This window comes from Hippocampus zosterae, chromosome 6 (assembly GCF_025434085.1).
Source record: "Hippocampus zosterae strain Florida chromosome 6, ASM2543408v3, whole genome shotgun sequence".
Taxonomy (NCBI): Eukaryota; Metazoa; Chordata; class Actinopteri; order Syngnathiformes; family Syngnathidae; genus Hippocampus; species Hippocampus zosterae.
In genome coordinates, this window is record NC_067456.1 from 13647760 (window position 1) to 13663153 (window position 15394).

The following is a 15394-nucleotide window of genomic DNA, read 5'->3' on the forward strand; positions in this document are numbered from 1 at the left end:
CTCGAGGCAAAGTTATGTGGTTGCTTAAGGTTGTGAAAATACACGATGACTCAATTTACAGTTAGGGTCGCTTGTATTTTAAGTGAATCGCTAAAATCCGGAGCTTTTTCAGTGAATTGCAATAATTATAATTCTTGCCCCATGCCACAGGTGTTTCTTCCCCACAATCGATTGAGGCAAGATTGAGGCAAATCACAGCCACAGATCATGGTTTCTTCTTTTATGCAAGCGAGTTTGTGCGCAACTAATTGGGGATGAACACACACCAGATTTGCATTATTTGTTGGTGATTTCTGCTTAACTTGCTGATGCTGAAAAATCATAGTTCTTTATTCATTAAAATCACATTACACCAATGGTTATAGTGAAGATGCTGCATAGTAAAAATAGAATACAAACTGTAGCCGTGAACATTTATTGACATTACAAAACACCCAAAGAGTCACAGAGCTGAGAGCATTGACATTGGTTGCAGTACACAGATAATGATCATCAACATGCATGAAGAAACGCCAAACCAGGAGATTTCACCATTTACTTGGTCCTCTCTGGTATGAATAACACTCATACATTTTAATCAGAATTAATCTTTTCTCTTAAAAAATGATTTGCTGCAGATCTTCAGACATTTGTGGCACATTGTATCCTGTAATTGCATTTCTTTGATATAAAACCTTATTTTTAAATCATTTAGTTTGGCTGAAAATGACGCATACGTAAATAAAGACGAAACAGAAGACAGCTGAAAAAGTAACCGCAACATGACACTTCTCAGGATACAATGAAATCCATCAACTATTAGCTAAAGTACTAAAGAATATTCAACAGTAGAAAAACACACTAATTGAAGAGTATATTAAGGTTAGAAGAAGAAATATTCAAATTCGGGACGGTGAATTTAAAAAACGCTTACAACAAAACAATGTTACGATCAGCTGAGACAAATGTATAATATTCATCGCAAAATCAAATCACCGTAGACAGTTAAATGTAGAGTTGTGTTGCTGATGACACAGGCACTTATCAGATATATTTAAGATTTTTAAACATGGACAGAAATAAAAAGCAGAGAGCGAATAAACATCTTTCTCGCCACAAGTTGCAGCTCTCATTCCTCCTGCTGATCTTCATTCTGCTTCTTAGGGAGCTATGAACAGGAGAAAGGTCAATAAAAAACAAAAATGAGTGCCAAATAAAATTGCCTGGACTCTAAAGGGGAAAATTTACCCTTCAAAAGATTTTTATCACAATTGACCCCTCCCCCCCATTTAACAGGCGGTCTGGTTGTATGTTTCGCATTAGCTTGTTCGCATGGCACTCTCAAACAAACAAAGGGAATTGATGGAGCTTAAATTTTAATGGTACCTTTGTAAACACATTCCTTCTGGTTCCTCGCCCCTCTTTGTTCTCTGTTAAATGTAGTCTGATGGAGACACATGCAAATAATGACATCACTTCTTACTTATTGTGTTTCAGCACAAAAAGTTCAGCTCACTCACAATAATTATGATTATGTTTCTTGTGGACGTACCCCTTTAGATAATCAGAACCTGGCTTGTCAGAGTCCGAGAATGACGACAGCTCCCCTTCCAATTCTCTGCCATGCTGAGCTCTTGTCTGTGCCGAAACCTCACAGTTGGATGTTTTTCGCTGACTTGGCCGCCCAATGTAGCCTCTCTGCCACTCCCTTTGGTTTTGTCCTGGCGGTGCGTCTCCAACCAATCCAAGATCTTCGTCCAAGAAATCACCTGTATGCGAAACAAACATCTCTCCAACATTCAATTTAATCAACCACCCAACCGACCAAGAAATCATCTATATGTGAAACAAACCTCTCTCTCTCTTTCTACATATCTATCTATTTATCCATCTGGTTTCCAGAGCTTGGAATTGTACGATACTTTTGACATTTATTGTAACACTATCATAGTGGCAGAATTAGATGAAATGTTTTGTTCTTTTAAATGGTAAGCAAATTAATCCTTTCCTTATGCAGCAGTGGTTCCTGTTCATTCCTCAACCATCCATGATCCACCCATTTGAATACTGTGGAAAACATCAGTACACACTACCTTGGTGCTTTATTCTCCTGTGAAAATCTGGAGAGGTTCGTCCAAACGCGTCCTTTGCAGGATTTTTTTTGAAAGATGCTTTTGTTATATTGTTCAGTGGAAAGGCAGTCTGAGGACGCATATCGCATTTGTCCTGCGTGGGAAAAGACACAGAAACAACGTCACACTATTGTTGTTAATCGAAAACACGTTCCAAGATTATCTTTACAATCTGAAGAAGACCTGAAGCTGATGTAAAAATAGGACACTGGCATTTGTCACGAGTTGTCTAACCACCCTGAGGAGTGTCATACCTGATGATGAAAGACAACAGCCTCTTCCAGTGCAACGCCACAAAATTCACATGGAATCACAACGTCGCCCTCTAGTGGACTGGCTGGTGGACTGTAAGAAACTGGCGAGACGGAGCCTGGGAAGGTGGGGATGTTGGACGCTAGCGTGTTAGGGAGGCTGCGCATCATTCCTGCTGGATTCCTGGCCTCTTTAGGGGGGGACGGTGGCTGCTTACTGAAGGACGCAAAAGCGGATGCGGGGCTGCAGCCAGTCTGAAAGACAACAGACAAGTAAAGTTTTGGCTGCCGCTGCTCAACCCTTGTTTTGTGTTTTTTGTTATTGTAAAGTGTCCTTGGGTGTCCTGAAAGGCGGTTATAAATAAAATGTATTATTATTATTATTATTATTAAAGTGGGGTATACACATACATGATTGGGACTTTTTGGAGCATTTTTCCTCTTTTGTGATAAAATCATTGGCGGATGTCACTAAAAGATTATCCTGAAGGATTATGCTATGGGGTGTGTTCAAAGTGATTTTCCCTCTCCGATATATTCCGAAATGGGTCAGTCATAACTGTTAAATATGTTCAATATTTACAATCTCAAATCATTTTGTGTGTGAGCCGTGTACTCCATGGCTGTGACGTGAAACTGAACATCAGCCAATTAGGAAGCGACCTGCATTGTCATGTGTAGGGTTTCTCACATGTTAAAAATTGGTATGTGACTATCACGCTAAAAAGGGAAGTCGGGTCGAAAAGTGTCTGTATAATAATAGGTTCTTGTGTGCCTCCACAAGTTTTGAGCTCATCATTCCGATCGATAATGTGATTGTGGGATATGAATCAAGCAGCATAATGCAGCCTTTTTTTATCCAGCTCAAAAATGTGTCTCTTAGTGTCGACTGAAAATGGGAGTCACAATTGCTCAGGGCTCAGGTAATGATCACCGCTCAACTTGGGAACATCATATGACCAAAACTCAGAAAACACTTGAGCTGTGGTTGGTCGTTACCTGAGCAACAGTGATGTCTTTTTTTTTTGACAGCAAGTGGCAAAATGGCCTTCCCTTGAGTTGGATAAAAATGGCTGGATTTTGCCACTCAATTCATATTCCGCAAATGCAGTATTAATAAGAATGCTGCGTTTCGATTAATGGGGAATATAGCATATATTCTTTACATTTTTTTACTTCCCCTTTAAAGAGGTAAACAGCAGACATCATGACGTCACACACGCAAAGGCTGCCGATAAACAAAGGTGTAAAGATCAAGAGAAGGCTCCTACATGATATCTGACAAGATAATGCTATTAGTTACATTACATTGAATGATACACAAACAATAGGTAATACCAAAGAACCTGTGCGATCGAAGGGAAGTCGACAATTCTCTTCTGATTTGTCCAGTCCGGTGAAACTTCAATACAACCCCACCGTACCATTGTTATGTATTAGTTAGCTTTTTGACCTGTGTGAGGATTGTGGGTCGTGTTAATAAAATGACACCAAACCTGATGCAAAATGAGGTCCTCTTCAGGAAACAACTCTTCACAAAACTCACAGGGAAGCATGATGTCTGTAAGAAATCATTTACATTCATGTCAACTGCAGACCACCTACTGTTAGAAAGAAAGGACACGGACGTTTTTAAAGTACCTGTTTGATCACGGTCGAGAAGGGCACTTGTGCGAGAGGGGAAGTTTGGGTAATTGTTGTTGGATGTAGGAAGTTGACAGCCGACGGAACTGTTGGACGTCTTTGTGTGGTCCCAGATGTCACTCCACAGATTGGCCTCTCCACCACCAGTCATGGACTCTCCGTCTGTTTGCAAGCTGAGCGCTAGCATGTAGTCGAGGCCTGATGAATCCTCGTCTTGAATTGGCCATGCACTGCTGCGATTCAGGATGTCGCTCTGTTCAGCTACTATAAAAAAATAAAATTAAAAAAACAGTTCATCCAAACTATGTGCAAAAGAAGAGCATTATTTGTATCGCTCTCCTGTGTTATATTTGGCACCACAACAGAATTGCAAAGATTGAAAGAACGTTCTTAATTTTGCCTGATGAAACAATGGAAAGGATGGAACTTTTTTTTTTTATGAAATATGGGTTCAGCTTTAACATTTAGCCTATAACAAGATCATATTTTCTGGTGATATTATTTCCAATGTTACAATGATGGACCGGCAAGAGGGCAACAACACTACCAGCTTCCAATAGCTGCTGGGATGAAGCAAAAAAGGTTGCATAATGGCAAAGCAAACCCCGTGGCGTTGCACAGCGAGACACACGGTGCTACAGGACATGTGTTCGGTCCTAATCCTAGCATAATAGTGCTAAATCTATCAAATAAATATTTACATTACAATAACAACAAACAATAGTTCATAAAAATTAAGCGCCTTATAACCTGGATTGCCTCATGTATGAAAATATTTTTAACTAGACCCATTTATTGATATTACCCCTAACAATACGGTACAAGCAATGGTCTGAAAAATATAGTATTATGAAAACATTACATTTGGGTGAGGAGGTAAAATTAACCCTCCACCCCCCCAAAAAAACTAAACAGTATCTATAATTATTAATATCGCCGATTTTCACATGATGAGGTTAGGGGTCTGTGATAAATGAGTGTTTCACTGCAAATTAAACTATTTGGACACCTTTACGTTCGATTCTTTTGTTCCAATTTCACATGAATAATAGATACTGTATCCCCAAAAAACAAACAAACAAAAGTTTTAGCTGAATCATCAACTCACATCGGCTGGATGTCATATTCCTTGGGGCGATATTCTTCCAGTCTGCGCTGCCTTGTCTTGAAGCGTTATAAAAAGTGGACTCAAAAGCGCGGGGAAAGACCTGACGTTTTGCTGCACTGAGGTTATTTTCCTTGAGTCCTCGCTCTTCGGTTCTTAGGGTGTTTCGGATGGAGTGGCCGTCAAACCAGGACCCCGGAGGCTGCAGGTCTGCCGGACTGCGACTGGAGTAGCTGTTGTTCCTCTCTTGGAGCAGTGTGGGACTACCACATAGCATTGGATGCAGGGCTTTTTCCCTCAACATGATATTGCACTTGCACTGTGGGCAGGGCTCAGTGCGAGCTCCACAGTAATCTTCATGCTCTCTGGCTTGACTGTAGGCAATCTCCAATTCACAGTACTGGCATGCCACCAGCTTCTGAGTGCAGTCAGAGTTCTGCAGGAGGAAAGATTGTGAAAATGCATGATTACTCAATTTACAATTAGGGTCGCTTGTATTTGAATTATTAAGATAATTATGAGGGCTCTCGTAATTTTGTCTTTACACATACACACTGTGTTTGAAATTAAACAACCAAGAGGAGTTTCAAGTGTGAATTTTCAGCTCTAAGAGGTTTCACAAAAGCAAGGCGTTTACCATTTAGGAATTACAGCCATTTATTTGGACTACCTACATTTTTAGGGGTAATGAGATACGGTTAGTCTCTATTTCTTTTCACTACTTCACAAAATGGTTTTGCATCACTGAATGCAACTCTTTGCCAGGCATTCACCTTTTGTCGTCAGTCAGTGAAATGTCCAAGTGGTTTGAGATCAGGTCATTTGAAGACTATTCAATTTCATTGTCTTCAGAGTGTTAATGTGCTTTAGTACAGAAAGCATGTCTGACTCGTAGTAGAAGGTTCTGATTCTTAACTCTTGGCCCGGAGGTTTCTGTGTTCTCACTGTGCTCTTTTGTTCCAAAAATATCCATGTTTGGGCTAAATTAAGACTCTAGATCAGTGGTCACCAACCATTTTCAAACTAAGAGCTAATTCTTGGGTACTGATTCATGTGAATCTGAAGGCAAATCACCAGTTTCATAACACGCACTAAGGAAATGACAAACTTGCTCCAATTGCCTTCTGTTATTATTCATAATTAAAGATATTCATTTATGGTAAGACACTGATCATGGTAATCATTTCTTAAAATAATTTGGAAACATAAATATGAATAGCAAATACTATATTTTTATACATCTCTGCCAAGGTTCAGATTTTCAAATGATCACTTATACAGCATTGCTAGAAACTTGGACGCGGGAACTACTCAAATGGTCCTTGAGGGCTACCTGTTGCCTACGGGCACCATGTTGGTGACACCTGCTCTGGATCAATTATTCTCAAAGTGTGCCACTCGTACAACTAGTGGTGCTCAGCCTCACTCTAAACGCTGACCAAGCATAAGTCAGCTGCAACTTTTAAGCACAATTTTGCAATATTTCGTCGTAGTTTTGATGTTCACTTAAAATATGGTTTTCATGTATGCTTAGACCTACTCCACCGTATTTGATGTTGGTATTATGATGATATTTGGAGTGCTCAGTATATTTGTGGACGGTACTTGGTGTAAAAAGTCTGACAAAGTTGTTTGACTATATTTGCTCCGTGCATAACAGGCGATCATTCCAGGGTGTACCCTAAACATGCATCTCATAAAGTCAGCTGGGCAAGGTTCCAAGTGACCCCAAGTAGTAATGGTAGTAGAAAATGGTAGATGCGTGCTTCAGACAGTAACACCACAGTTTGACTTTTTTTTTTCCTCGTGAAGAAAATTTTTTTTCGTATAGCATCAAGTCAAGAAAGAAAAATTTGGAGGTGGATGAAAATCTAAAGGGACCTTCATTAATGTCAATATGAAGGGTTCCCAACGTAGATTGTGAGCTGTATACATGCATATTGGCATTTGTGATACACCTCAACTCAACTTTATTTATAGAGCACAAAACCATAGCAGCAACGTGCTGTACATAAAGTAGAAATCAGAAATGTAAAAACAGTAAATTATACAATACAAAGACAGTAAATATAATAAAACACTAAAACTGGTATCACAAAGGAATAATGACCCTAAACATACTGTGAAAGCAAATCAATACTTGTTGAAGCCAAATAAATTGAATATTCTTCTAGCGTTACGTCAGTAACCTCATGCCTCAACAGCACAAGCTTTTCAAAACCTGAACGCAAATGGCCAAAATGAAGGTAGCTGCAGTGAAAAGTATAGCTAGAGGGAAAAAAAGCTCAAAATTTCTTGATGTCCATGAGCTCCATCCAGTCTTTGGTTGAAGGGATTTTTTATACAAGCCTTAAAATTTCTCTCATGAGTCCCTAAAAATGGAAGGACTGCACAGTCGTCTATAAAATAAATGTAAATAATTCCTATTTTTTTATTAAGTCTAGACTTCAATAACATACTGGCTGTATTATTTTAAATCTATTCTTGTGGTGCATTAGCAAATAAATAAATACTGTCACTGTTCAAACACTTCTGGCCCTAATTTAAAAAAACAACAACAAAGAATTCATAAATACCTGGTGAACTTCAATTTGATTCTTATTTATCTTGAGTCCACATTTGCAAGTAATCTGTAATGAAAGGAGATGGGAAATTAGAATGGACGATTATTCAGATTAGTGCCATTATTTGTTTTTCGACTTGAGGAAAAAAAAAAGACTGCAGCACTGAATCATCATATACAATGTTGCCTACATATGGAGGCTTCTTAAAATGTATTACCTGGCTATGTTCCTGCTGCTTATGCTCCTGCAGATCTGAGCGTGGCACCGGCTCCTGGCAGACATCACAAAGTGCAATGTTTCTTCGGCAGTGGATCTCATGGGTAGTGAAATTTGCTTCCGGAATGTCATGTTTGCTCAAAATACAAGTAAAATTAACAATTAAATATTATTCACCACAAAATGTGAATCCTTGATTAATTTGACAGGCACTTACCAGTTGCCGCAGAACTGAGTATTTTCGTCTGCCATAGTCTTACCAAGCCTGGATTTAAATACAACTGTTTTACACAAGGCCTTTACTTGAAGAGGAATTAAACCACATCAGTTTTAAAGCTAAAGAATTTATTAAAAAAGACGGTCTGTAATTAAACTGATAAGTGTGGATATCCTAATTTGCTGCGTACACCGTTTTGTTTTACCCAGCGAATAACAATAATAATAATAATGATTAAGAGACGACAGTCATGTACAGCATTTACATAACAAAAAAAAACAGTGACTGACAGTGGCTTTCAGTTTTGCTTACCCGACTAGCTAACGTTAGCAGACACAGGGGCGGTCTTCAGTAATGAGGAACAATAAGCATCTTCACCTTATGCCGGCGGGGTGTTTTAACCACACATAAAATATAAATGGCGTTGCAAGTGACGCCTGCAGCCCGGCTATGTAGCTTAGCAACCGTCCCAGTGTAGCTTTGCCTGAGCTAGTGCTATCTTTAACTTGCTGCTAGCCAACTAGCCTGGCTAACGGACCCAAAAAGCTATCGCATCATCAGATTTCTATCAGCCTTAACATGTCTAAGAAGTGACATAACAATCCTACTGAAGGCAATCATGATGGTAAATGCCTTCGAAATAAGAGCACAGAGCAAATGAGAAATTCTCAGACGCAGGCTAATCGTATCTCGAGCACGATCATCCAATTTCTTCTCTGCCTTGTAGATAGGATTACTTTGCCCAGAGTGTTGACTCACAGGCAGTCCACGTATAATAAAATGATGAGACTGTAGGACCCTATCGCAATGATAGTTCATATTTTTTAATCTGTAAAGAAAATGAAATGGCTGGACAGAGTCCTTCTTACTTAAATTCATTTTATATTGGCATATCATTGAGCAAATGCAAACCTATTTAGACAACATTTAGGCTCACTATGTGCTACTCGGAATTTGATTGGTCGAAAACTTAATTTATCGTTTCTATTTATACATTAAATGAGCAACAGGACGACTTGATATCAGTGAATGAGCACACATTTGAGTTATTTTTTATATTATAAGAACAAGCAATAATAACCATGTATGTTGGGACTAAATAAAATAGGAAAAATTGGAAGCATAAAGGTGTCTGGGTTATCAAGTCACTATCCTGCTCTTGAAGTATCCATAAAATAAAATCAAACTATTGTCCTGATGTTATTGTTTTTATTGGGCTTTAAATCTGCCAATACAGTCATATCAAGACATTTCAACAATGTAAAGGCACAGCTTTATCAGATAAAAATGCTGATCTATTTACAGCAAATGTTTGGACACATTACATACTTGTACATTTGTGCATCCCCTACCAGTCAAAGTGACCACCAAGGGATTTCGTAAAATCCTCGGGTGATTCACAAGCCCTTGTTCTTTCTGATCCTACATGTATAAAAATATGAAATGTGGCTGGAATACACACGGGGCTAGATTTGACATGCTTGCTGTAATATTAAAGTAAACAAGGGCTTTTTTTTAGGAAGTAAATTAAAAAAGAAAGAGAAGGAATGTCTACTTGTAATTACTGAAACATTACTACAGCAGATGGCAGCTGCTGGTTCCTGATGTTCAAAAGGTGCGACACCGGAGTAACCGTTGTACACCCCTTATGTCAGGAATTAAGGTCCATTTGCAGTCAATGTTGCCAAATACAAAACATCCATTAGAATCCCAGCTGCAATTGGTTACTAAAAAGATGGCAGTACACACAGCCCAGCTGCTGTAGCCTGAGTTCAAGACAGGATCATGGCTGTTATATTTACATTTTTGCCCTCTTGGCGCAGAGGCAACAAATGTTAACCTCTAGGGAAATAAGTACCACCACTGAGGAAACGCACAACTATCCACAGTTCCACAAACGATCGGCACCATAGAAATAACCTCATAAAATATCTATTTTAACTACAAATCTACATTCCAAGTCTTTCTATAAATTGTATTTTCACTATACACCTGTTTACAGGAGGCCCTATACTGTATCTTATATCTATATTCATTAAAAAAAACTGGAAAACGGACAAGAAATGCAGTCATATGTGAAAAAGGCTTCTCACAGTCACCCGTCAATGCATTGTATTGCCTTACACTACATCAAGCACATCAAACGTCTTGATTTGGGACTGAAAACATGATGTTCTGTTTGGTTCACCTACTAACTTCTAAAAATGTTTCGCTTTACTCAAATGATATAGGAGGACCTGACTTAAATGTAAGAACTGGATATTTGTTCAGTGAAAACAGTTCAACAATGAATATGAAAAAACAGCATTAACCAGTTTTTAAAAGAGGAAACAACTCAATTCCACTTCCAGATGTTCTTGGTCCAATTAAAAAGTAAACAAACCATGTTTTTTCTTATTTTTTCTTATTAACCAGTCCTGCAAAGAATACATTTAATACACAATGCTAACTCAAAGCCAAAAGGACAAAATAAAGGGAGTAGGTTATGCGTGGAGGTTCAGGCAGTCGTGAAAGACAGCAAACGGATCACAAGAAATGGTACAATCCAAATGCTCAGCTGAAAGGAATGACAAGAAGGCACACACTGAGTTGAGACCTGAAGTCACGGAGGTAGCAGAGGCCAAGAAGAGGGATGAAAAAGAAGTGTTCAAAAGCATAAAAGTAAGGGGAGGAGTGTGATACAATGTCTATCTGTCCTTGGAACCAAGCTTCTCAATCAAATCCTGCAGGGGAGCAAGCTCTCGCCGGTCGATAAGGTTGAATTCCTGCAGGGAACACATAAATAAACAATTTTGAGCTGTGTTTTTGGAAAGCAAACAGAGTAAAATCACATCCACTCCATTTTAAAATTTCACTGATTTGCTGTGGCATACATTTCAGCTGTCTGTCAACAGCTTTCATTTTGTTTTTCACTCCCAGTAAATGGTTGAGCCACAAGGAGACAGCTGCAGAAGAACACTTTTGCTGCCCCATCTCAGTATGTCGAAGATGACAAATTGCAAGTGGTACAGTAACTCACCTGGACAAAGAATATGAAGTGCTTGAAGGAGGTGTTCAGGTGAGCCTCCTCCTGCAGCTGCATCACCGAGTCGAAATGCTGATGGTAGATGTGTGCATAAACCCTGAAAAGGCGCTTCAGGATGGTTTTGGCCACAGACATGAAGTTCTTGGGAAACGGAACCCCTGTGATGGAAAATAGACTTAACTCCGTATGCAATGTAATGACATCTCTAAAACCCGATGATGTCTAATTGTTTTTGTTGTTGCAGGTTTTATTTTTTTGTTCCTCGTTTTCCGTGCGGTTTGACTGACTTTCGTCAATCAGCTGGTGCCATCTTTACTGGGCAGATGAGTCTTAGGAGTGTTTTAAACACATTACGTCATCCGATTATTCCATATAATTGAAGTCACAAGATTAGTCATTTGTGCTAAGAAACTGTCCTCAGGCTGCACACCAGTCAACTGATTCATTCTTCCATCTAAATACAGCACAAACGTACCTTTGTTTTATTTATTAAAAACGTGTTTAGTTCCTGACTTTGGCTTAGCTGTTAACACAGAACACTGATCAATTCGATGAGTTCTCCATTGGCAGTTCATATGAGGGTTAAGATCATCTAAAAATCATCAGGCTGTCATTTATCTAGAAATGAAACACCTTCCTGGTTAAAATCAAATCCTACCAATCTTGGAGGGGAAAAGAGTCTCGTCATCGAGCTGGTCTTGGACCCAAGTCATCAGATAATCTATGTACTTGGGCGCAGAGCATTTGATAGGCTTTTTAATATTGGTGCCGTCAGCCCAGTGGTACTCGTATCTGCAAAAAAAAAGTGACCGAGTTAAACTGAGCAAACAAGGTAACAGTGATATAGCTCGGGTGCAGCAGAAGATCAGAACAGCTTAAAAGCTCGACATATCAACTTAGTTCATGCCAACTTTGCTTGGCGGGAGATAAACTAAAAATATGCACAAGAATGGGAAATGGAGCAGTATCTCTTCTGCATGTGTATATTTCTGATAGCTGCTCTGTGAGCAGGAAGCGAGCCCCGGTCCCTTCCTCTTGATTAAACGCTGACCGTCATGGCAAGAGAGGAAAGAGGAAATGCCAGATTGAGATTTGAGCAACAAACGGCAAGCGTCTGAAGGGAGTGTAAGTCACATTCCAGACCACTTTATTCAAGCGATTTTCATGCTATCACTTACATTTACCATTTCAAATCCCAAAACAACTGAGAAATTCGGTGCAGGCATTTGTTTGTAAAAGCAACATTTACATGTTCTTGAACATATTGGGTCAAGGGATTCCTTATAGGATTTTTCCAAGGAGCCTCTCATAAACCTAATGCCAATTAAACAACTATAACATACCCCTAAGTACCATAGGAGTATTTTTTTCAACCTAAATTTTCATGATCTGTTTAAGAGACAATAATGTCATATAATGTTAAATCAAATTTTGAATTTTCTGTTTCCCCAGAGGAGCCCTTCATCTGTCAAAATACTTAATTTATGTGTGGCAAACTGACGTACATTTATTTCTATGAATCAGTGTGCTTTACTGCCTTACCTGGGCCCAGCAGACATGACGGAACAGCTAGCCTCAGTACAGAACTCTGTAATGGTGCCGTACAACATGTTGATCTGGTTGAAGAAATCCACCGCTGAAATACAGAAAAATGCAGTCCGTGTCTTATGTACAATAAGTTAAAAAAATAACCTTGTATGCAATGTCAATTATTTCTTAATTTATAGAACTAAAAACAGGGATGTGAAATGCAGCGTTGCCCCTATGTATGGCGGGTCAGCATTCACACCCCCACTACATAATGACTTTTTAAGCGGTGATTTGTATGGGTTTGTATACATTGTCCAACATTAGGCCTTTTTGGGTGGTTGCCAACAGGCATTGGTTTGTTTTAACGTTTTGGTGTTTAACTATACAATGTTGAAATCTCTTCTGTTGTATGTGTGTGTTTCACAGTAAACTCCAACTGGGAGTCACCAATAAAAGGGCACTTTGTCTCTCATCTGAAGTAATGGGCAAGCGAGATTGAGAAGATGTGCTCAGGAATACTTTATGAATTTCACTGTAAATGTGTGTTTTAATAAATGTAAATGTGTTTAAAGCCTAATATGGTTTTCCCATGGTCTAAATACCGTGAATTTTCACCAGTTTAGTTTTGGAAAGATTCTCTGTATTACACAGGAGTTCATTGCATCAGTTAAAACAATGTCTGACATTCAACGCGCGTCTTATATTTCCGCACTTACTGTTGACGGCGATCCACTCATTGAGATCTTCTCCCTCTGGCAGCATGACCGCCTGCCTCAGGTTCCCACTGCCAAGGGTAGCCTCAGCATGTTTCAACAGTTCATACTGATGGGAGCCCTCTGGGATGTTTTTCTTGGGCTTGAAAGTCTTGGATGAGCGACTACTACTGGAGGGAAACACAGGCAGAGCTGAACAGCTGTCCGATGCTATGAAATCTTGTATCATACAGATGAGGCAAACAATTGCAATATTAACTCCCCATTTCACAATACCGTCCAATGATTCGTCTATTCATTGGCCTTTCCAATACATGTGTTACATTGTAAAGAGATGATGGATACCCATCCTAATAATGGTGTAAACGTTCACTGGATGACTCACTGTTTATTGCGATCCCACAATTAGCTGATCACAAGTTATTTTTGATATTGGAGACAGACCTTTCATTCAATTGATACATTACATTTTTTTCACCCCCCCAAAAAAAAATTTCTGCTGAAGAATGCAAATTTCCCCAGTGTGGGACAAATAAAGGTCATCTGATCTTGTTGTAGTTGTACACCTCTAATAAACTAAAATCACATCAGTTGACATTGTTAGATGTTCAACGAAGCCTGTTGTGACTGTGCCCATCAAAACTGAGCACGATCATTTTTTGTAAAGGCAGAAGTCATAAAGTCAGCTCAGATCATGAAAAGAGTCTGTTTAGTCTTCATGTACGACACGTAAATGTACAGGTGAATTGTGCATGAGACGTGTCGCCACAGCCAGTGATAAAAGTAGCTTATTGCCGAAATGTCTCCCTGAAGCAACTGAGCAGGGATCGCTGTATAAAATTAGAATTACACAAACAGCAATTAACACAAGAGGATATACACTGTAATAAATGTTCACAGTATCTACACGCCAGACGAAAGGAACTCCCCAACACGGTGCTAGCATTTGCGTTCTAGCTAGCATGTAAGTTCGAATTAAATGACAGTTGAGTAAATAGTTCAAATATTCACATTCCATGTATTTCGTTGAATGAAAATACCCTTTTACTACAAAGTAACTCTGGTCAAGCCATCATCGCAACGTCGGTAAGCAATTTTTCGCAACGAAGTCTTCTTGCTTTTAGTTACTTCCTCTGCTGGAACTTTAGCTAACGTTAACCGCAAGCGACCAGGACAAAACGAGATCACGAGTAAGTATGTTTGTCAAATGTACTTACAATAGAAAGCTCATCTTGGCAAAGGCGTCGTCGGCGTGCCTCGATTAAACCCTCTCTCGCTCTCGGTTAGTCGATGGCGATTGTTACTTTGACAAGGGACCACTCAAACGTCTTGTACGTGCTGTACGCTAACAGCTATGATCAACTGCACCCACTGAGGTTCTTCCTCTGGCGACAAGAGGGCCACACTGTCGCCCCCTATTGCGTACACTTGGAAGCACTGACGTCTGATGAAATGTGTTGTCCGCCTGACATAAGACAGCTTTTCTCCTCCTTCTGTAAATATCAACATAACGAATTTTAAGCACCAAAGCCATAACAGCACCAACATCTTCACCAGTGGTGAGCCAGGAAGGCTCTGCTGGCTTGAATATTAGCAGAATAACTGGCCTACATTTGCAACCTAAATTGGAATATATGTTCCATGGAAGTGTGTTCATTTATTCCCAACAATCTATTTTTTTTTCATTTCGGAATGTTTTCTTGGCTGCCCTACTTACAATGAATTTTACATGTTCAGCTTGAAAATATGCATAGGAGCTGCAACACACTAATGTATTGATAATTTTCAGTTTTATGGCAACATTATTAACACACATCCTTGTTGGGTCCAACGAGACGTAACATGTGCAAACTCACTGGTGAACAATGGAAAAACATTGGACAATAAAAAGGACAAAATGAAAAACAGTGCCATAATACATGGCACAAATTTGCAAAGGGTCAACCAGAAACACCAAACCACATGCACACTGGCATGTTATTCCACAATTTTTACAAAGAGTGTACTTACTGTACGTA

At 39.3% G+C, this 15394-nt stretch overlaps 2 protein-coding genes across 3 annotated transcripts; both read right to left on the minus strand.

Moving 5' to 3' along the window:
• Nucleotides 1-399: 399 nt before the first annotated feature.
• Nucleotides 400-8853, minus strand: trafd1 (TRAF-type zinc finger domain containing 1). The gene is made up of 12 exons (XM_052067638.1): nt 8421-8853; nt 8109-8156; nt 7893-8028; nt 7688-7741; nt 5115-5547; nt 4004-4270; nt 3859-3923; nt 2366-2617; nt 2073-2205; nt 1532-1748; nt 1366-1423; nt 400-1147 (listed from the first exon to the last, which is right to left on the minus strand). Exons 2-12 carry the CDS (start codon nt 8141-8143, stop codon nt 1109-1111), a joined length of 1689 nt encoding a protein of 562 aa, XP_051923598.1. The 5' UTR covers nt 8144-8156; nt 8421-8853; the 3' UTR covers nt 400-1108.
• A 444-nt stretch (nt 8854-9297) lies between these two features.
• LOC127601936 (MOB kinase activator 1A) lies at nt 9298-14785 on the minus strand. Of its 2 annotated transcripts, none has more exons than XM_052067657.1 (6): nt 14594-14785; nt 13380-13546; nt 12676-12769; nt 11792-11925; nt 11128-11291; nt 9298-10873 (listed from the first exon to the last, which is right to left on the minus strand). In XM_052067657.1, exons 1-6 carry the CDS (start codon nt 14605-14607, stop codon nt 10796-10798), a joined length of 651 nt encoding a protein of 216 aa, XP_051923617.1. In that variant the 5' UTR covers nt 14608-14785; the 3' UTR covers nt 9298-10795. The 2 variants fall into 2 exon arrangements, with proteins under 2 accessions (XP_051923617.1, XP_051923618.1); XM_052067658.1 differs by having other exon boundaries at nt 13380-13543; nt 14594-14784.
• Between the last annotated feature and the right edge of the window lie 609 nt (nt 14786-15394).